This window comes from Hippopotamus amphibius, chromosome 3 (assembly GCF_030028045.1).
Source record: "Hippopotamus amphibius kiboko isolate mHipAmp2 chromosome 3, mHipAmp2.hap2, whole genome shotgun sequence".
Lineage (NCBI taxonomy): Eukaryota > Metazoa > Chordata > Mammalia > Artiodactyla > Hippopotamidae > Hippopotamus > Hippopotamus amphibius.
Window position 1 is genome coordinate 108183027 of NC_080188.1, and position 22726 is coordinate 108205752.

General features: G+C 33.1%; 3 protein-coding genes across 3 annotated transcripts; all 3 read right to left on the bottom strand.

Annotated features, from left to right (window-relative positions):
- Positions 1 to 391: 391 nt before the first annotated feature.
- On the bottom strand, positions 392 to 1357 carry LOC130848582 (olfactory receptor 4A47-like). Its single transcript, XM_057727030.1, has one exon. The coding sequence runs from the start codon at positions 1355 to 1357 to the stop codon at positions 392 to 394; it is 966 nt and encodes a 321-aa protein (XP_057583013.1).
- A 9151-nt stretch (positions 1358 to 10508) lies between these two features.
- Positions 10509 to 11426, bottom strand: LOC130850075 (olfactory receptor 4A47-like). The gene has a single exon (XM_057729412.1). It carries the CDS (start codon positions 11424 to 11426, stop codon positions 10509 to 10511), a length of 918 nt encoding a protein of 305 aa, XP_057585395.1.
- A 9232-nt stretch (positions 11427 to 20658) lies between these two features.
- LOC130848583 (olfactory receptor 4A47-like) lies at positions 20659 to 21588 on the bottom strand. The gene has a single exon (XM_057727031.1). It carries the CDS (start codon positions 21586 to 21588, stop codon positions 20659 to 20661), a length of 930 nt encoding a protein of 309 aa, XP_057583014.1.
- Positions 21589 to 22726: the final 1138 nt, after the last annotated feature.

Here is a 22726-nt window from a genome sequence, read left to right on the forward strand (position 1 = left end):
TGAAACTGAATAAAGGTAATGGTAGATCATTAAATATTTTAACAAGTAAAATAAATACAATGAAAAGACCAGACTCTGACTTGAAATAAAACTAAGAATGAGAAAGTAATAAAAGCAAATTCAGAAATGAATTTAAAATTAGTGTAAATCTATAAACATTTTATTAACTAATTGATTACATAGTTTTTATTGATCCCTACTATAAAAGCATCCCAGCTTTCTAGGTGCAGTGGTAAACCAAATATTGTTCAGCTGACATACTAACAGGGAAATTGTCATTGATAGCATGAGCAAATAGTTCATGCTTCAATTATAATTAACTTAACTCCCTGAGAGAAAAGGAAATAGTGAATCACATTTATGAAGACATTTACATTCTAAAAGATTGGCCCTAATGATAAATTACTAACTTCATAAGGGATAATGAGCTAATTTGACTTGATCTGCCTTTATTTCTCCAGAGCTTCTTCATAGCATTAGTCATCTCAGAATTTCTTAGACTGTAGATTAATGGGTTCAGCATGGGGGTTATGACTGTATAAAACACACTCAGTGATTTGTCAATGGGAAAGGTTTTAGCAGGTCTTGCATATGTGAAAATACAGGGAACAAAGAAGCAGACAACCACAGTGATGTGGGAACCACAGGTCTGGAGGGCTTTCCTCCTCCCTTCTTGACTCAGGTTCTTTAAAGAGTGCAAGATGATTCCATAGGAGATGATTAAGAGCAGAAACACAATAGAGCAGATCAGTCCTCCATTGGCCACCACTAAGATGCCAATGACATAAGTATCAGTACAGACCAGTTTCAATAAGGGGTACATGTCACATGTAAAGTGATCAATGACATTGGGGCCACAGAATGGGAGCCCATAAATAGTGCTAAGTTGAATTACTGAGTGTAGAAACCCTCCAACCCAGGACAAAACCAGCAGCACAACACACACCCTTTGCCTCATGATAACCAAGTAATGCAAAGGCTTACAGATGGCCACATAGCGGTCATAGGCCATCACCAACAGAAGGAAGACCTCTGATCCACCAAAAAAGTGATCTATAAAGAGCTGTGTCATGCAACATTCAAAGGGTATGGTATTTTCCCCAAAGAACAAGTCTGAAATCAATCTGGGGGCAATAGAAGAGGAGTAAGCGACATCCATAGATGACAAGCTAGCAAGAAAAAAGTACATCGGTGAGTTCAGGGTCTTACTGACAATTATAGTCACGATAATGAGTAGGTTTCCCACCACAGTCAAAATGTAGAAGAGCAAGAATATAACAAAAAGGACTTTTTGCTCTTTTGTATTCTGTGTGAGGCCCAGGAGGACAAAGTAAGTTACATTGTTCCTTGATTCCATCTAGTCTGGACAGGCGCTGACTTCACATTTTAGGAGCAATTTACCTACAAAACAAGGGGGGATATTTTAAATGCACTATAAATTTTGTCTTCTATTTATCCAATCAACTAAATGGATATGCTTGAGAATCTATATGTCCTGTGAGTCATAGACATTGTGATACCCAAGTTGAATATGTCATAGTTCCCTACACTTCATGATAAGACATAAAATGAGGGATCAGAAAATTGCAGACTCACCTAATAGGTGCCATTATAAGGTTATTCACACAATGCTAAATATCACAGTGTAGGAATATATCAATCAGACTGCAATCAGAGAAGACTTCCCAGAGGAAGCAATTGATTAGCTGAATTTTAAAGGAAAACAAAAGAATGAAAAAAAATGGGAAGGGAATCCACACAAAGTTATATCTTTTATAAAGTCACCAATTTGTAATACTTGAGACCCACTTAACCAAATTTACACATTCCCTATGAGTAGATCAAATTATGAATAGATGGCCACCCCTCTGAATTGTCTCATAACTTCCTGAGACTTCTTTCCTAGGGTCTCTAGTTAGATATTCTTCCTTTTCCTGACCAATGAATACTGAAGCAGTCCAATTTTGTGTCTCCAGACCCATATCTCTACCCTCATTTTAACATAAACAACACCTCCAATTTTGAACATCTGCAGTTGGATATCAATTTAGTATATACAACACAAAATTTAAAATTTTCCACAGTATAAAAGGTATTCCCCATCTCCTTAAATGGTACCACCTTCAATGTAATTGCTCAGACAAAAATTCACACAGTGTTATTAACTCCCTTTTTGTTTTCATATTATTCATTGATAAATCTATGGAATACTGTTGTTTCTACTTCAAAATATGTCAAATATTGGATCATTCCCTTCCCCCCATTTTCTTTCTGGCCCAGAGCAGTAACCTCATGTCCTGTCTCTCCACCTGTTTTGTTTTTTTTTTGTTTTTTTTTTGTTTGTTTTTTTCTTTTGGTCTCTAACAATTTGTTCTAATGAAACAGCTCAAATTATGCTCTTTAAATCTTGTTCTGATTCTATCACTCAACTGCTCAAAACTTATTCCAATCATATGATCACAATTCAATGTATAGCAGTTAATATTTAAAGTAACAAGTACTATAATCACTTTTTTACAATTGATGAGGCTGAGACTAAGAATATTCCATTAATTTTCAATGTGTACAATTTTTAAGTCATAAAAACACTAGAATTGAAACATGAGTTTGATATACTTGAAAACTATTTAATTTTTTGCATAATAAAATCCACAATTCTGAATCATGGTTCCCATCATTTACTTTTAGTCTTACTGGTGGAAACATGTTCACAATCAGAAGGAAGAGTTTTTAAATCACTCATGAACACCTGGACTTTTTTTTATTTAATCCAATATCACAAAAGAGGGCAAAAATCTGCATTATTACCTGAAGGTGTATTTCATTTCATTCAGCTGTCTGTTCATTTCTTCCATGGATTCTTCTGTTTACTCAGAAGATTTTTTTATTTGCACTATAGATTATTTAAAAGAAATTCCACAGTGCACACCAAAACAAAAGTTTACCATGTTGGAATAATTTATCAGAAAGCCATGCAAATCCTATGTTTACACAGGAAAATAGCAACAAGATACTTCCCAGGAAAATTTGCCTCTAGTAACTTTCTTTTCTTATTTTCTTCAAGATAAAAAAGATACTATTTCATTGTTTAGCCCTTCTCACTCTGTCACATTGGTACAGCCAGGTTAATTCACTTTAGATTTTGAGAAAAAATTCTTTTGCTTTCCTTGTCATTTTTTAATGCAATGATTTAAGCCTAACAAAGGACCTCCTGAAACTTTTATATCAGTTCTTAAAAGAATGCCATGTGCTTTCTCAATAGAGTTAAAAAGCACTGGACTTTTTATTCCTTTTAACCACATTTATCATTATGTCTTAGAATTGGAATGTATCCAAGGTTGAGTCTTACTTAATTAAATTCACTGGGACTTTCCACTAAGTTTTAAAAGTACACCTGTATGTAAAGATACTACTAAGCAAAAGAGAGACATATAGGGTGGAGTGGCCAAGATGGTGCAGTGGAAAGACCCTGAGCTCATGCCCACTGTTCTTAATTAGATAAACATGATTCAGTATCTGCTGATAAGATCCCTCACATAAACCAAACAGATCTAAAATCCTCCATTTCAATTTATGATGGTGAATGGAATGTCATCAATTTCTTTAGCACACCCATTAACCAGCATCCTTTTTTATTTTTTAATAAAATCAATTTTCTTAAGAGAGTTAAGTTGAGATAATGATCATTCACTCAGTAAATATTTATTAAGCATTTTCCATGCCAAGATTTTTTCTAGGTTCTGGACATGTGATATGGAAGAAAACACACACACTATACCACTTCATAATAAATAACTTTCTATATTTTGTCTTGACATATTCTGCTTGCATGCTATATTGATCTCATATTCATAGTAAAATAATGTTTTGACTCAGAGAGGTGTTATCAGGGAACTCAGACCCACAGCTGGATCATCTCCAAATTTTTGGAAGTACAGGGCCGATATAGAGAAGAGAACAAGAAAGATTCAAGTACTGCCAAGGAGATAGGGGACCATTTTAGCACTGAGAATGCTTACAGGAGCAGCCAGTTTTCAGCGTCTTTCTGTGCACAGGCACAGAGAAATTATTCATAATGTTTTCTAAAGCTAATTTTATCTATTCGTACTTAGATATATTTATTTAAATAAATACACACACACATATATTAGCTTAACACTCTAGGCCAGGTGAGTAGTCCTATTACTATTTAAAAGACTTCAATAGTAAATATTTGCAATAATTAATATTTAGGAGAATGTAGTTGTCTTAGATCTTATACAAATTATTTAATTGATCTTGGGAATGTCTCTATCATTCCTCAGTTACTGAAATTTAAGGAAATCATGTTTTGCCAAAGTTTACATATAAATGGAAAAGCTAAGATTCAATCTCAGAACTTTTTCCTCAAAATGACTGTGTTCTTTACCATTGTAATATGCTGAAACTTGTCACCCATTCCTCGAAAAGGTACATGAAATGCATGGCACACAAAATCCCTACCAATAAAGCAAAACAGTATAAATGTGATTCTTATACTGATTGACTACTTAAGGTTATAATAACAATGAGTTTTTATTCAAGAAATACAGCAGAAACAGATGGTAGGCCTTTCCTTTTGGAAGAAGAAATGGAAAAAGGAAGAATCAGATGACATAAGATTAAAAAGTACAGATCACATTATTAGAGAAAAAATACCCTACAATTCCTATTGATTACTGTATAGAGAATAGTCTATAAAGGAACAAGAGTAGAGTCAGGCAGACTAACTAGGAGGTTATTGCAACTATCCAGCTGAAAAAATGATGGACCAGGGTAGTAGATAGTGGTGTATCATGAAGGCAGATCCAACAGAATTTGCCGATTGACCTGATGTGGATGTAAAAAGAGAAAAGTGTAAAAAAATACTGTGAAGGTTTTGGGATTATAACACCTGCAGGCAGTGTTGTTATTTTTTGAGACAATTTCCTGTCCAACAGAGCCAACATTCACTTCAGTGATTATCAAGTGCCAGACACACTTAGTCTTTATAATGAATCACCTCTTTTAATTTCAAGATGCTGGCTTTTGAACTGTATCAATAAATTACAAAATTATTTAGTACTTTGTTCCCTGCAGAAGTTACTTTGCCCATCTCTTTCACTATCAGCTTTTTAAAGAGTTGTAATTTTCTCCATTTATCTGTACCTGTACCACAACTCTTAGCACACATACACTACATAGTAGTATTTTTGAAAATATGTTTTGAATTGAACAGACTCATGACTATTACCAACTATTACATTAATAACAAGTATACTTTTTCCAAACTCTTGGGTAGAGCTAGTTAGCAAGGGGGAGAAAATAGACACTAAAAGGAGAGTTAGAGGACAATGGAATATGGTTTTATTTATAAGGTGTAGGTACTAAGAGTTCCCAAAAAATAAGACTTCAGTGCACAGGTTCCCAAAAGCAGCATACTCAAGGCAAAAATCCAAGGTCAGTGTAAGAAGGCATGCATCTGCCTCATTTCCAATGTATAATTGCAGGCCTGTTTCAGTTTGCTTACTGGAAAATAAAGGGATTGAACTAGGTAATCTCAAACACTTTCAATCTGTGATGCTTTTTGTGCAGCACCACCTTATTCTATTTTGCTGATATTTTGTTTCTCTCTTCAGTTTTCATATTTAAAACTTTTCAAGCTTATCACTGTTACCTGCAAAACACTAGCAAGCAGTAATGGGATTTGATAATTACAGGGACCAAATAATGAGTACAAATTTCTCATTGAGTGTATTCCTGTTTAAGAACCAAAACATCCTTGAAGACAGAGAGGAGAACAGTGGTGAATAATGTGGGCTCTGGAGCTGCACTGCTTGTGTTGGAATCTCAGCTTCACCACTTGTTATCCAGGTGACCTAGGCAACTTAATAAACCTCTCTGTGCCTCAGCTTCATCAATTTTAGAGTGGGGATACAAGTAGTGCCTACTCTTAGGGTTGTTGCTTAATTGCAAGTAAAGTATCTAAAACTCTCCTTGGCATTTCATAAAGGCTCAATAAGTGATGTTGATAATTACTGTTTTGGTGTGTGTCACTCTAAACACTGCATCAGAACAAATCATTTGGCTTTTGTCAATTTAGTAATTATTATACACAAAGTTGAGGATGGAAAAGAATATTATGCCTATAACTCATGAATCCCTATTTGGGCATAGAATAAGATTATCTGCCTTAAGAATTATTTTATTATATATGAGTATAATATTTATCTATGATAGAATGTATTTTGACCTAAAGCAAACAGAATAAAAGATTAAAAAGTACAAAATGAAAGCAAAGAAGTAAAACACAGAGCACAATCTAGCAAAGCAAAGCACAGAAAATTGAAAAAGAAATAAAAAGCATTGATTAAGGGCAAAGTTAAACAAGAGAAAAGAATCATACAATGATAGATACAAACCCAAACTTTCAGGTTATTCACAGCTATGGAAAGTATAGAATCATTAAACCTCATGTGTAGACAAGGTGATTCCATCCACATAATTTGGGTGAGAGGTGGGCGTAGGACAGACACATGCTGAAACATTTTGCACTTTCTTTAGAAGCCAGATGGGATGAACAATCTTTTCATGCCATATTCACATTATTGCTCCCATTTGATTAAAGAGTTCCATCATTGCTGAAGTTATAAATTGATAAAGCACATATGTTGATGACGATAAGGATATTAGGTAGTCTGTATCCAACTACTTTTTTCACACCTTACTTTTTACGGGATCTAATGTCTTTACTCATTAATCATCAAAGTTGAATTATAACAGAAAAAATCATCTATTAGACAGTTGAATATTTTATATGTAAAAATTAGGTATATAAGCTATTTTCTGTCTTTGAAGTCATCAGTTTTGATACTATAAAAATTTAAGATAGCATTGATAATTTTTCAGCATAAACCAGTCATTTAACACTTATTTAAAAAATTAAAATTTTTCAGTTTCTTAAGAATATGGCCCTTTAAAAAATAAAATAAAATCCCATAATAAAAAGTATACAATAATACTTTACAATTACACTTTTATGAATCTTCAACCGACATCGAGCAAGCTACTTTCTTGAACATGGCTTTCTTTATGAATATGTAAAAAAAAAAGGTTCCTGTGATAATTTTAAAAAGTCTACACATAAAGGCCCATAACAAGCTGCCAGAACAGAATAGGCATATATTCCATAACACATAATAAACTTGATAGGATATACAATTTAATATTTTCTAATTGTCTAAATGTAATTATAGATATTAATATATCATTTAAAATATAATAGTCTATTAACCAAGATTATCAATCCATTGGTCTATTTGTAACATATTATATTCTCCTTTTTTATTTGGCAAAATGGGCAATAAACATGTTGCAGTAATCTTAAACCAAATACATTTTGTATATTCTGATGTTTCTGTGTTTTGCTAGCTTAATTTTCTCAATTCAGACTTCCTTCAAGGAAAATATATGATATTTAACACATTAACTATATTTAAATATATCACACAAATTTTCAGTGATTATCCCTGTCAATTGCTTCAAGAACTCACCTCTTAAATTTTTCTTTGGTCTTTAAAAATGAGTACTTCTTTCACTGAGGGTAACTGTAGATACCACAGGTATCTATTTGACAATACAGAACTCATAATATTGTATGGCTGAGCTGTAAATCTATAAATGGTTTCAAGATTTCCTGTATTTCCACACAGGCTCCACATCACCTCAGTCTTTCACAGCAACATAGAAGTATCTGATATGGATGCCTAGAATGCTGTGAAAGACTGAGGTGATGAGGAGCCTGTGTGAAAATACAGAAATCTTGCAAAACATTTATAGATTTAAAGCTCAGCCACTACAATATTCCCCATAGCATTATTTTGCATTACTATGCTCTTCCATTCAGGTGAAATAGATGCCTGTGGTATTTACACGTTACCTCAGTGAAAGTAAGTACAGATTTATAAGACTATTGAAGAAAATTAAGAGGGAGTCTTGAAGAATTGACAGGATAATCAACTGAAATTGTAGTGATATATTCTAAAGACTATGCTAAAGTGTTAATTATCATATATTTTCCCATCTGACAGGAAGCCACCATAAGAAAGAGAAATAAGCTAGAAAACAGAACCCTCAAAATAGAATCTTCTGGGTGGTGTAAAACCTGACATATTAAATTGGAATTTTTCAAATTATTAATTAGTTTAATAATACTGTTGGAAGGTTATTTTACCACTTTGGGGAAAATAGACTTAGTAATTCCTTCAATACAAGCAGGAATAAATTCTAGATGGATTAAAAAATAAAGTGTTTTGAAAAGATTTAAAAAAATAAGATGTTAAAATTTAGAAAGTCAGTGGAAGGAAATGAAAATTTCCAAGCAATCAAAAAAGTAGTAGAATATTAAACTATAACATATTTAGTTAAAACACAAGCAATTGTAATATAACAAAATAAATCTTTGTAGAAAATATCAAAGAAGAGTAAACATTTATAGCAAATGTATGTATAAATAGTTAATCAAAATTTATCAATAAAGATTCTTACCCCAATAGATCAAGAACTCAAGGGTACATATAGTTGACAAAGTTCAAGAGGAGTCACTATGTCCCATACATTTTGCAAGGAACAGAGGACAGAAACACAAGTAATGCTCATTGTGTTTATAGAGCTTATTGACTGATGCACATAGACAATTAACAAAGATTCTTGTCACATCTCTTGAAATAACTACCTAAATTTGAAAATTAACTAAATTTCTGTTGATCTATTTGGGCTACTATTTCAGAATACCATACAATGGGTGGTTTAAACAACAAACATTTATTTTTCAAGGTTATGGAGGCTCGGGTCCAAGATTAATGTGCCAGAAGACTTTGTATCTGGTGAGGTCCCCTTCCTAGTTCATAGAGAGCCATCTGTTTGCTGTGTCTTCACATGACAGGAGGGTCTCATGAGCCCTCTGGGGTCTCTTTATAATAGCATTAATCTCATTCATGAATGCTTCTCCTTCTTGACCTAATCATTTCCCAAAGGGCCCACTTCCAAATACTATACTATAAAGGATTTAACTTATGAATTTGGAGGAAGAAAAAACATTCAGTCTTATAGCAACATCCAAAAGTGGAAGAATTAATTACATAATTCTGATAAACCCAAATATTTGATATTTGGTGAATAGTATTATATTTGGGAAGCTGTGAAGATAACATAAGAAATCACCATGCAATGACAATAGGGATAAACATAAGGATATAAGGTTTTGCATACAGTGTGATTTACTATGAAAAGCATCAATTGCCTCAGAGCCTTACCCCTCATGAATCCAGGGTAAATAAGGGAGGCAAGAAAATAAATTTCCTTGACCATATCCTTCCAATCGTATGAGAGGCAGATAATAATTTGTTTCAAGCCTGATTGAGAGACAGGCAGGATTTTATGAATGATGTCTCTGTCAAATAAAACAATTTATTCTGGCCTCTGTATTACCTAATATTCAGTATTTCATTAACAAGAGACATAAGAATGGTATATATTTTCAGTATCTTTCTTAACAATGATATCACCCAAAATATCTGTTGTCAAGTTCTGTAGTGCATATTTGAAACTCATAGATTATGGATTATGCTAAGTTGACATGTGAAAGGCAGAGTCTGGTCTCTATAGAAATAGTGACATATTATAAGCAAAAAAGGGAGATGGCAGCAATGAAAAATGGCAGAGAAACAATAAGATATTCTAAACTATCTGGGAAGGTGAATGGGTCACATTTTTGAAAATATAACACCAAACAAAGCTGTTCCACTTGCAGAGATAATATGATTGCCCAATTGGAAAAATTAGTACAATTTAGTTATTTTTCTGCATACATATCTTCTTAATTCTGATTACTTTTATATATTTATCAATCTTAAAACTAATTTGTCTGAAACAGCATTTTTCTTCAACATTAACATGATAAGCAATATGAACAAAGTAGTGCATTAATAATTATCTGACAATTGCAAAAATAAGATACACAACTCAAATATTAATATGGGCAGTCTTTGTGTGGGGAGAAGCGAACCAAGATTTTATGTCTTGTTTCTTAATTATTTTTCTGAAGTCAGTTTTGAGTCCTACAATTATGAAAGATTACATTGTTTAAGAGAGAAATATGACTATATTCCAATAAAAATAAATTTACAACTTTAATTATAGCGTAACTCATCATATAGAATATAAATCTATAGTCTCACTAGAGATATTTTACACCAAAATATATTTTCCTAAGAAATTGTGAAAATCTTAAAAATATATTTGAAACAAATTACAGATTCTGAACTTGGAAATTATGAAAATCTTAAAAGTATATTTTGGTCATTAGAAATATTCACATAATAAATGCTTTTATCGTGTCTAATTTATTAAGGTTAGGGAGAAATCTACTACAGTTAAAGAGTCACATATAGATTTCATGGAAAGAGCAATTCTTCATTGAAAATAGGTGATATTCATACATCTGTGCTGCTTCATTTTCCTTTTTTGACCCAGAGCTTTTTCATGGCATTTTGCATCTCTCCATTTCTCAGAGTAGAGATTAGAGGGTTCAACATAGGGGTGATAATGGTACAAAACACAGCCAAGGATTTATCAATGGGTAAGGTAGAAGGAGGTCTCACATACATAAAAATACAGGGCACAAAGAAGAGGACCACCACGGTAATGTGGGAGCCATAGGTGGATAAGGCTTTGCACCTCCTTTCCTGACTATGATTCTTCAGGGATTGCAGAATCACCCCATAGGAGATGAGTAAGAGCATGAAGATGACCACACAGATTGCCCTATCATTGAAAACCACAATGAGGCCAATAATATAGGTGTCAGTGCAGGCAAGTTTTAACAAGGGGTACATGTCACAAATGAAACAGTCAATAATATTGGGACCACAGAAGGGAAGGTTGTAAGCCAAGAGTAGTTGGACTACAGCATGTAAAAACCCACCACCCCAGGCCAACAGCAGCAGCAGAACACACACTCGCTGATTCAAGATTGTCAAATAACACAAGGGTTTGCACATGGCCATGTAGCAATCATAGGCCATGACCACCAGGAGTAAAATCTTAGCACCACCAAATAAGTGTTCTATAAAAAGCTGGGTCATGCAAGCTTGGAAGGAAATGGTTTTCTTCTCACACAGAAAGTCTATAATCATATTTGGGGTGATTGTAGTAGAATAAACAGCATCCATAAGTGACAAGCAGCCAAGAAAGAAGTACAAGGGGGCATCCAGGGTTGGGCTGAATACCATAGTCAGGACAATGAGCAGGTTGCCCACCATCGTCATGATGTAGATGAGCAAGAACACAGCAAATAATATTTTCTGACCCTGGAGGCTCTGAGTGAGCCCTGTGAGGACAAACTCAGTTACATTGTCCCTTTGTTCCATAAGTGCTTCTGTATCTCTTATTTCAGAGTTCAGGACAAAATTACTTCTAAATATAATTATTTCTAATGATTTCCTGAAGTCTTCAGATCATTTGTTTATTCAGTCAACCAATAGGCAGTATGATTTATTTTGTTTCAGTAATTTCAGTGATCCTAATAATATAAGGCTGATTAAAGCATTGTTGCTAACCTCAACAATATTATAGATTAATGGAGAGACATGTAATTAAGAGGCATATGTGGGAAAAGAACACATAATTAAGCAAATGAGTTTCCACAACTACCTTTCCACCTGGAAGCTAATAAAACTGTATATATAGTTAATACCTTATATAAAAATAAAAATTGATGTTTTATTAAAAAAAACTAAAACAAGATTTACCTTGCATTTACATTCTAGTTAATAAATGAAATTACTTTCCACATTCATGGGATGGAAGATGTTTCTTAAACAATCATTGAAATCACAAATAGTTATATCTGACAATTTCAAAATTTTTCAAGGTTTTAGGAAGATACCATAATGTCAATAGACAAAAATAGTTTGAGGAAACAATTTATATTTTAGAGGATATACACAGAGTAAATGTCTAAAATATACAAGTATCTCTAATCAATTAACAATAAAAGATATAAATAAAATATTAAAGAAAAATATGAAACAATTAAAGAAGAATTCATTTAAATGGGCAACAAACATATGATAGAATGCTGAAGCTCACCTGTGAACAGAAAAATAGGAACTGAAGTAACAGCTTGCCTACTACAGTATTACCTTGGGGTCTTGAAAGCCACTCAGTCAAGTTCTACAAATGCTACATCCTCTTCCAGTTTTTAAGAGATTAATAAATAATGCTTAGAGAACACATCAATTAAACCTGTCACGAGACTTAGAAATACCTGCCCATTAAAATATCCCCAGATAGATACACTTGAAATTAATTTCTAAGAATACTCAATGTTAGAGAAGGTAAATTTATTCTGGATCTTTACGATATGAAAATACCCAAATGAGTATTACAGGATTGAATCAACCTGCACATATTTTAGTACTCACAAAGGATCCATAACATGGCTGATTAAGAGAATCACATGGAAAAAAAATTAAATGACTATGAATTCTCATATCCCCAGTAAAGTCTTGCAAAGTGAAAAGCCTAATTCTGAAACCTGAATGTAAAATACACTTCCTGGTGTACCTGCATGAGACCAGCATTTGATCCATGTTCTGTTCTATGGTGCCTTCCTCCTTGTCCTTCATGCACTGATTCCATCTCCAAGAATAAAGAAAGGAAGATACATGCAGCATCACTGCTTTGTGAACTCTTTCCATTAGACAACATTGTTCCATGCTTGCAGGAAATACAACTCATCCCAGTCTCTCAGAAATATATTACCTTTCAAATTTTGGGATTTTCAAAATGTATATGAATACTCTATTACACAAAGAACTCTGAATTTTGATTGTGAACAGAGAACAGAAATACTCACTGTTGGCAGGAGTTTTCCTGATAACAAACAAAAGTTGAATCAACATTTTGGTTGTAGAGAAAACTCCAAATTATGTATGAATGTTTACATTAAAATGTTGCTGTTTGTGTTTTATACAATTAAAATTGAAATAATGAAATAGCCTCCAAAACATTTTGATTCCCAATCAGTTATACTGTCTTGTCTTCATACAGTATTGTTGACATATGGGTTTCCTGAAGGATGAAGAATAATTTCATATACATACTTTTTTTTATGTGTTGAGTCCATCAATTTAATCTGTGAAGAAGTCTGTCATACAGTTAGTGGTACAGGCAAATAACCTCTGAGCAAAGATCTGAAAACACTTTATCTACATTTAACTGCAGCACATTTATTGAGTTATTCAGTTGGTGTATCTCCAAGGGTGAATCTTATGTAATTAAATTCTTTGGGACCTTAGTCATAATTTTGAGAGCAGACTATCTCCAGAGATGCCACCAAGATAATCACCATGTATTATAGAACAGGACATACAGAATCCTGCACTCTGGGGGAAACTTATAAAACAATAACTTGGTGTCAGATCATCAAAAGGGAAAAGTCCAGTCTTGCAGAAATGAAATACATAAAAACTTTCTTGCTTAAATCATGACTTTCAAAATAAGCAAATGCATTTAAGATTTACCTTTGCAGATGATATCTGACCTGATTTCCAGAAGTTGATGAATGTTAATTTAAGAACAAGTCATTTCAAATTTATAACTAATGCAGATAAATTTTGTCATGTACTTTGTCACATATTTTGGGTCAGGCAAGGCGATAAACTTGGTGTTACTATGGAAGTTCAGAAAGAGAAACATTTGTGGGACTATAATTCCATTCATCTCAAAATGCTCATAAAACCTTCACCAAAATAAACAATACCCTAGACCATGACACAATTGAAATATATTTCAAAGGACTTAAATCATACAGTGTATATATATATATATATATATATATATATATATATATATATACATATATATACATTATATATATACAGTAATTAAATAAGAAATTGATGGGAAATATAAAATTTTCCAATTATTTACAGATTAACAACACAAGGCTAAATTGCCCATAAACACTATGAAAAATATATTTTCAATAGAAAGATAATGATTCAAGTATATATAAAAGATATGTGAAAGATATGTATAAATGACTGTATGTATATATATGCACTATATACATTATATGTGTAAATATGTATATAAATTAACTGGATGCATTTAAAGAAGTGTTAAAGGATACATTTGTCTCTTTAAATGCAAGTGTTAGAAAACCAGAAATATCATAAGGAATGAACTAACCTTCCATCTCAAGAAGTTAGAAGAGGAAAACCAAAATAAACACAGAGAACATTGTAGAATAGAAATAGTAAGTAGAAAACAGAAATCACTGAAAAAAATTCATTGAAAAATAGAGACAACACATAAAACTCAGAATTAGTTCTTTCAAAGTTTAATAAAATTGATAAGATCTTAGCAAAACAGAGTAAGAAAAATTAAGAGAAAGAAGAAATTCTCAGTATCAAGAATGAAGACAGGATCATCACTGAAGATTCTACAGAATTTAAAAATGATAAATGAATTTATGTCAGTATACTTGCCAACTAAAAGAAAATGGACAACTGCTAAGAAAAACACAACTTCCTAAACACACACAGAAAAATAATTAAAAACTGGAATACTGTAATATTTAAGTAAATTCATTCTTTAGACTCCTTAGCTTCCCAAAACAAAATTCCAACCTCATATAGCTTTATCAATGAATTCAATATAACAGTGAATCAAGAGATAGAACCAATCTTGCATAAACACTTTCAGAGACAGGAGGAAATTAATATAGTTCCTAACTCATCTTATGCATGATGTACACCCTCATAAAAGAATGAAACAAGGGCGTCACAAGGAAAATAATCAGGTTAATCCCTCAAATTAACAAAGATTCAAAATTCTGAAATCAATATTTAGTTTGATTCTTTTGGATGTTTTCATTTTCAATTTTTGAAATTCTTGCTGATATGCACGGTCAGCAAGAATGGGGCAGGTCTTGAGAAGTACTCAAGGGATAATTTTGTGCCACTACTGTTGCAAAGTCTTCCTCAGTATTCAACCCTGTGAGCTATGAGATTTTTCACCTGGTGAGAATAGACACTATTTCTGGTCCAGTGTGTGAGCACCAAGCACTCCTCTCTAATCCACCTGCTTGTATCTTTCCCCAGCCTCGGGTAGTTTCCTCAAATGCATGATCAGTACTCTGATGAAGAGTTGAGGGGAATCCTCTGCAGTTCTCCAGCTTTCTTCCCTCAACCCCTCTCTCTCCCTCTTTCTCTATCTTTCTCTTTCTCTCCCACCCCCTACCCAAGCCTCCCAGGTCTATAGGTCTATCCTCTGCAGTCTTCTACTCTCAGTATTCTAGGTGTCTTGGTCTTCCCAGATCCTTAGGTTGACTATTCAACTCAAGGAGTTTACCAGGATCTTCTGAGGTATCCCTCTCTGTACCACAACATGGAAACTTTTAAAGGTAATAAACTGGAAAATTTCTAGAGCTCAGCTGGTTTGTTTCTCATCTCTCAGTGATAACTGTCAATTGTTTTTGACATCTAGTGTCTTAAAAATAATTATTTCATATTTTTATGGTTTCCTTGTTTTTTTCCCATAACTATATGTGGGTATTTATAGCAGATTTAGTTATAATTTCAAGTAGCTAGAAACCACCAAAATATCTCTTAATTGAAAAAAGGATAAATAAACTCTGATACACCCATAAAATGCACTACTACTCAGCCTTAAAACCAATGGACGACTGACAGACACACTAATATGGATAAACCTCAAATACATGGTACTAAGAGCAAGAAGCCATAATTTAAAACTGCATGGTAGACATTATCTTACATATAGAAAATGCAAAAATTGTACCTGAAACTGTTACAACCAAAAAAAATATTCAACAAAGTTGTAGGATAAAAAATCAACATACAAAATTAGTTAAATTTACATATACTAACAATGAACTCTCCAAAAGAGAAATTAAGAAATTAATCCCACTTACAATAGTACCAAAAATAATAAAATACTTATGAATAAATTTAAACAAATTGAAATGTTGGTACACTGAAAAATATGACATTAATGAAAGAAACTGAAGACACAAACAAATGGGAAGATATCCTCTGCTCATGAATTGAAAGAATAAATATTGTTAAAAATAGACACAGCAGTCAAATCAATCCACAGATTCAATATAATCATTTTCAAAGGCCCAATGATATTTTTAATGGGAGTACAAAAGTAATCATAAAATTCATGACACCAAATATCCAAAGAAATCTTGATAGAGTAGAATAAAGTTGGAAAAATCATACTTCCTGATTTCAAAATATATTACAAAACTATAATAATCAATATAGTATTGACATAAAAACAGACACTGAATGAATCAATTAACAGAATAGAAAGCTCAGAAATAAACCAATGCATACACATGACATTGAGTCAAAAATTATCTGCACTCTGACTTTAGACTTTATTTTAATTAACTTTTAGAAGAGACAAATACATCATTGTTTGACATAATCTCCCTGCTTTTCAATACACATAATCCATCTGTCAACAAGCTATCGTATTCCCTCATTAAAAATGTTTTAGGCTTAGCTGCAAGTCACGAATGGACTGCTGTCTTCAGTTCTTCATCAGAAATGAGTCTTCATCCTCTCAGGGCTGATTTCAGGGGACCAAACAGGTGAAAGTCCCATAGAGCAAGATCAGGATTATAGCGAGGATGCTTTAAAACCTCAAAAGGAAGGTTTTGCAGGGTGTCGACAGTGTGGGCAGAAACGTGTAGACATGCATTGCCATGCAAGATCGCAATGTCCTTGGATAGCAGTCTTCTGCATTTTATCTGAAACATAGGCTTCAGCTCTTCAATAAGCATCTCACTGTATTGAGCACTGTTGATTGTTGAATCATTTTCCTAATAATGTTCTCATACTGGCCCTTGAGAATCCTAGGAAACTGTAAGCATCAATTTTCCAGCTGATGTTTGACTTTTGAACATTTTCTTTGTTGGCACACTGCTCTTCTTTCATGCAAATCACAAGTGGGGCATCCATTTTTGCTTACACCGCAGTTACAAATGAACTGATGTAACACTTCACACCTGCACAGCAGTGACTGGGGAGACAGTAGCCTTGAATAGAAAGTGCTGATAGGACAGTGCAGCCAAGAGAAGTTTTAATATAACTGGGGTGCAGATAATTTTAGACTCACTTTCATAGTTAACTTACCTTTGAAAAGGGGGCCAAGAATACACTATGGGGAAAGGAAAGTCTCTTCATTGTGCTGGGAAAACTGGATAACCCTAAGCCAAAGAATGAAATTAGACCTATCTATGGTTTGAATGTTTGTGTCCCCCAAAATTTGTATGTTGAAATCTTAATGTTCAATGTGATTATATTTTGAATTGGAACCTTTGGGAAATTAAAAGATAATGCGGGTAGAGTGCTAGTGAGTGAATTTAATGTTCTTATAAAAAAGGAATTTTGATGAGGAGGGCAAGAAAATTTGGAACCCTGTACACTGCTATAGGGAATATAAATTGATGCAAAGACTATGGAAAATAGTATAGGCATTCTTAAATAATTAAAAATAGAACTACCACATGATCCAGCAATTCCACTTTTGGGTATATATCCAAAGGAAATGATATCTTGAAGAAACAGCTGCACTCCCATGTTAAGTGAAGCATTATTCACAAAGGCAAGATATGAAAACACCCTAAATGTCTGTCAACAAGTGAATGGACAAAGAAATGTTGTACATATAAACAATGGACCATTATTCAGCCATAAATAGAAGAAGTTCTGCCTATGGAATTATGGATGAACCTGGAGGACATTAAGTGAAATAAACCAGATGCAGAAAGACAAACACTGTATTAGCTCACTTACATGTGGAATCTAAAAGTGTCAAACTCATGGAAACAGAAAATAGAAGGTATATTGCCAGGGCTGGATAAAGTGGATAAATGGGGAGATATAGCTCAAAGGATACAAACTTCCAGTTATAAGATGAGTAAGTTCTGAGGATCTAAAATGCAGCATGGTGGCTGTGGTTAATAATACAATATTGTATACTTGAAAATTGCCAAGAAAGTAGATTTTAAGGGATCTTAACAAAAGAAAAACAAAAACAACACCAAAATGGTATTTATGTGAGGTGGTAGATCTGTTACTTAAGTTGATTGTGGTAATCATTTCACAATCTGTATGTATATCACATCACCAATCTTAAATATATGCAATTTTAATTTGGTAATTGTAACTCAATAAAGCAGGGAGAAAAAAGACTACTGTATGATTCAATATACATGACATTATGAATAAGATAAAACTATAGGAATGGAAATTGATCAGTGTCTTCTAGGACCTGGAGGTGAAGGGAGGAAGTGATATAAATGGGCATGGGGAAATATTTATGATGATGAAACATTCTGTATATAGATTGTGATGGTGATTACACAACTGCATGTATTTTGTAAAAACTTGCAGAATGTAGGGTAAAGGGATGAATAACATATTGTGAAGATTATAAACTATGTAAAAATAGGAAAAAGAAATTCCTATATTGAAATAACAGACAGTTGGAAAATGTAATTAAAGTTAATATCCTGTTAATAATATCAGCAAGAAAACCCAAAATCAAAACAACTAGATTTACAAGGAAACATACTAGAGCTATACAAATGTAAAAGAAGACTTAAGCGCAAAAACACATCCAGCATGAAGATAAGAATTCTCAAGTGTCCAAAGACATAAGTATTTATATCTGCAAATCTCATGGAAAACATTAACTAAATTTAGCTTTTCCTAGATCAGCTTATTGAAATTTAATTTTAATATATAAGTATGGAAGAGTAGACATAGTTTTGATTAGGAATAGTAATGAAGGAGTCCTACACTTATCAGTATCAAAGTGTGTTTTAAATCAAATGCAATTATGTCATGTGTTAAATGGCATATGAATAGAGATCAATGGACAATAATAGAGGCCAGAATTGGCTCCAAACACGTCATATTTTAGAATACAAAGTTGGAGAAAAGCCATGGGGAAATAATTATGCATATAGATAAATGGTCATTTAGAACAATAATTAAAATGTAATACCTGCTTAACTCCTTACAACAAAATACAGATGAAACATAATATATAAAAAGACAAATAATTAAGTGTTGAAAACTGTGGAACAATATTTTGGTAACATCAAAATAGGAAAATTATTTCTCAGCAAGACATAAAATCCCACCAAAATATTGATAGATTCAACAATGTAAATGTAAAACTATTTTTACATGACCAAAATATTCTGCACAGTGTAAATTCATCAAAAAAAATCAAAAGCTGGAAATACAGTAATTCCACATACATGGCAAGTGGGATAACTTCCTTAGTGTATAAATAAATCATAAAAATCAGTATGGAAAATATCAGCAGTCAAAGAAAATACATAAAATTCATTAATAAGCAATTCATGAAAAAGGAGTACAAATCACTTTAGATACTTAAATAGACATCAAAATTCTATTATATTTACATATTTATAACAAGTATACAAGTGAAACATAAGTGCTTTAATCAGATGTCAGATACCACAAGCGCTTATCAAGCACTGGCTGTTCAGAATGTGGTCAAACATGTGATTCCCAGTATTAGGGGAGTGGTGAATTTGGTACAAGTCCATGGGTGGTATTTTGGCAATAACAATGATTATCAACATTTTAAGTACATATACCAAGTGAATCAAAATTTCTACTTCTAGGACTCATACTTACAAAATTTCAAAAAGACTTCATTGTAGAATTATACATCATAGAAAAAGATGCAAAAAACCTGAAGAGGAATGGATAACTAAGTTGTAATGTGTCTTTATAAAGAAATCAAGCAGTGTGATGAAACTAGAATGAGTTCGATCTATGTAGACTGGTATGTAAAGATCTTCAGGAGGCTGAGAAGTAAAACATAAAATTTATACACAGAGACATAAACCCATACATATATGAAAATATGCACATTTATAAACATAGTTTTTTGAAGAATACCAGAAAAACAGTACGGTGACTACATCTGAAAGGACTGGGAGACTCTGGTGTGGGATGTGGAGGAATTTTATTCTACACTATTCCATTTTGCATGGATTCTATTTTTAATGTTTCTATTTGTAGATTATACTTTAAACTTTTATGTTAAAAATTAAAATATTACATTAAAGTTTCATAAGTAAGGCAAAAAAAACAGAATAAAGAATAGTCTATACAGTATTAAATAATTTAACTAGAACAATAAAGAAATGAAGAAAAAGATAAGACTCTGACCTAAAATGAAAGTAAGAAGGAGAAAGTAAAATGCAAAAATTATTTGAAAATTAGTGTAACTATATAAAATGTCATTAACTAATTCATCCTATTTTATTTATGGATTCCATGCTGTAAATTTATTCTCCATTTCTAGGTGTGGTGAGAAACGACACATCATACAATTAACATTCTAGTAGGGAAACTGTCATTGATAGCATCACCAAATGGTACATTTTTTAATCATAATTATCTTAATTCCTTGAAAGAAAAGGAAAATTTACATCAGATATATAAGGACTTTTACATTCTGGGAGATCAGCCCTTATGCTAAGTTACTTTTACATGACAGATAATACATTTATTTAATACTTAATCTGCCCATTTTTCTCCAGAGGTTCTTCACAGCATTAGCCAACTCAGAATTTCTGAGACTGTAAATTAATGGATTCAGCATAGGAGTTATGATTGTATAAAACACACTTAATGATTTGTCAATAGAGAAGGTCATAGTAGGTCTCACATATATGAAAATACAGGGAATAAAGAAGAAGGCAACTACAGTGACATGGGAACCACAGGTCTGGAGTGCTTTCCACATCTCTTCCTGACTCAGGTTCTTCACAGAGTGCAGGATGACTCCATAGGAGATGAGTAAGAGCAGAAACACGATAGAGCAGATCAGTCCTCCATTGGCCACCACTAAGATGCCAATGACATAGGTATCATTACAGACCAGTTTCAATAAGGGGTACATGTCACACATAAAGTGATTAATGACATTGGGGCCACAGAATGGGAGCCCATAAATAGTGCTAAGTTGAATTACTGAGTGTAGAAGACCTCCAACACAGGATACCACCAGCAGCACAACACACACCCTTTGCCTCATGATAACCAAGTAATGCATGGGCTTACAGATGGCCACATAGCGGTCATAGGCCATTGCTAACAGAAGGAAGACCTCTGATCCACCAAAAACGTGCTGTATAAACATCTGGCTCATGCAATATTCAAAGGATATGATATTTTCCCCAAAGGACAAGTCTGATATCAATCTGGGGCAAATAGTAGAGGAATAAGTGACATCCATACATGATAAGCAAGCAAGAAAAAAGTATATTGGTGAGTTTAGGGTCTTACTGACAATTATAGTCACAATAATGAGCAGGTTGCCCACCAGGGTCAAAATATAGAAAAGCAAGAACATAACAAAAAGGACTTTCTGCTCCTTTGGATTCTGTGTGAGGCCCATAAGGACAAAATAAGTTACATTGTTCCTTGATGCCATCTAGTTTGGATGGGAGCTGAGTTCACATATCAGAAGCAGGGTACCTGAAAAACAAGAGGGGAAACTTTTAAATGTACTGCAGAATTGGTCTTCTATTTATCCATTCAATTAAAAGAAGCTGTATGGAAATCTATTTGTGTCCATTGGGTCAAAGTTGTTGTTGCCAAATTTGAATAAGTCACAGTTCTCTACACTCAGTGATATGACCTGAAATGAGGTACCAGAAAGCTGCAGACCCACATAACAGGTGCCACTATAAGAATACTCACACCATGCTGAGTATCACAGTGTAGGAATTTATCAACCAGACTGGAATCAGAGGAGGCTTCTCAGTGGGAGCAATGCATTAGCTGAGTTTTAAAGGAAAAGTGAAACAACAGGAAAAGATGGGAAGGGGATTCCATGAAAAGTACACCATTTATAAAAATCACAATGATATAATACCAGAGACCCACTTAAACTAATTTATATATTCAGGGTAAAAAGATCTAACTTTGAATAGATGGTCAGTGCCATGGATTGTCTCAGAACTCACTGAGATGTCTTTCTGAGGATCTTTGTTTGGATGTTCCCCTTTCCTGACTAACAAATACTGAAGCAGTCCAATGTTGTGTCTCCAGCCCCTACCTCTACCATAATTTTAACAGTTGTATAAGCAATATCTCCAATTTTAGATATCAGCATTTGGATGTCAATTCAGTATATACAATAAAAATTAATTTTCCACAATAAAAAAGTGTTTCTCATTTAATTAAATGATACCACCTTCAACGTAACTGCTCAGACAGAAAATCTCATTTGTTTTTCACTCCTTTTTTGCTCTCATATTATTTTTTGATCTTTACCAATACCTGTTGTCTCTACTTTCAAAATATATGACAGTTTGGTCATTCCTTATCCCTTATTTTCTTCCTGATCCACTGCAGTAGCCTCCTCCCATGTCTCTTTTTTTCTGGCCTCCAACAATCTGTTCTTCTGAAACAGCTCAAATTATGCTCTTTAAAACTTCTATCACTCAAGTGCTCAAAACTCTTATAGTGATTTCTAATCATGTTCTCACAATTTAATGTATCAATTAATATTTACAATAACAAGTAATGTAATCACCACTTTATAATTGATGAAGCTGAGTCAGAAT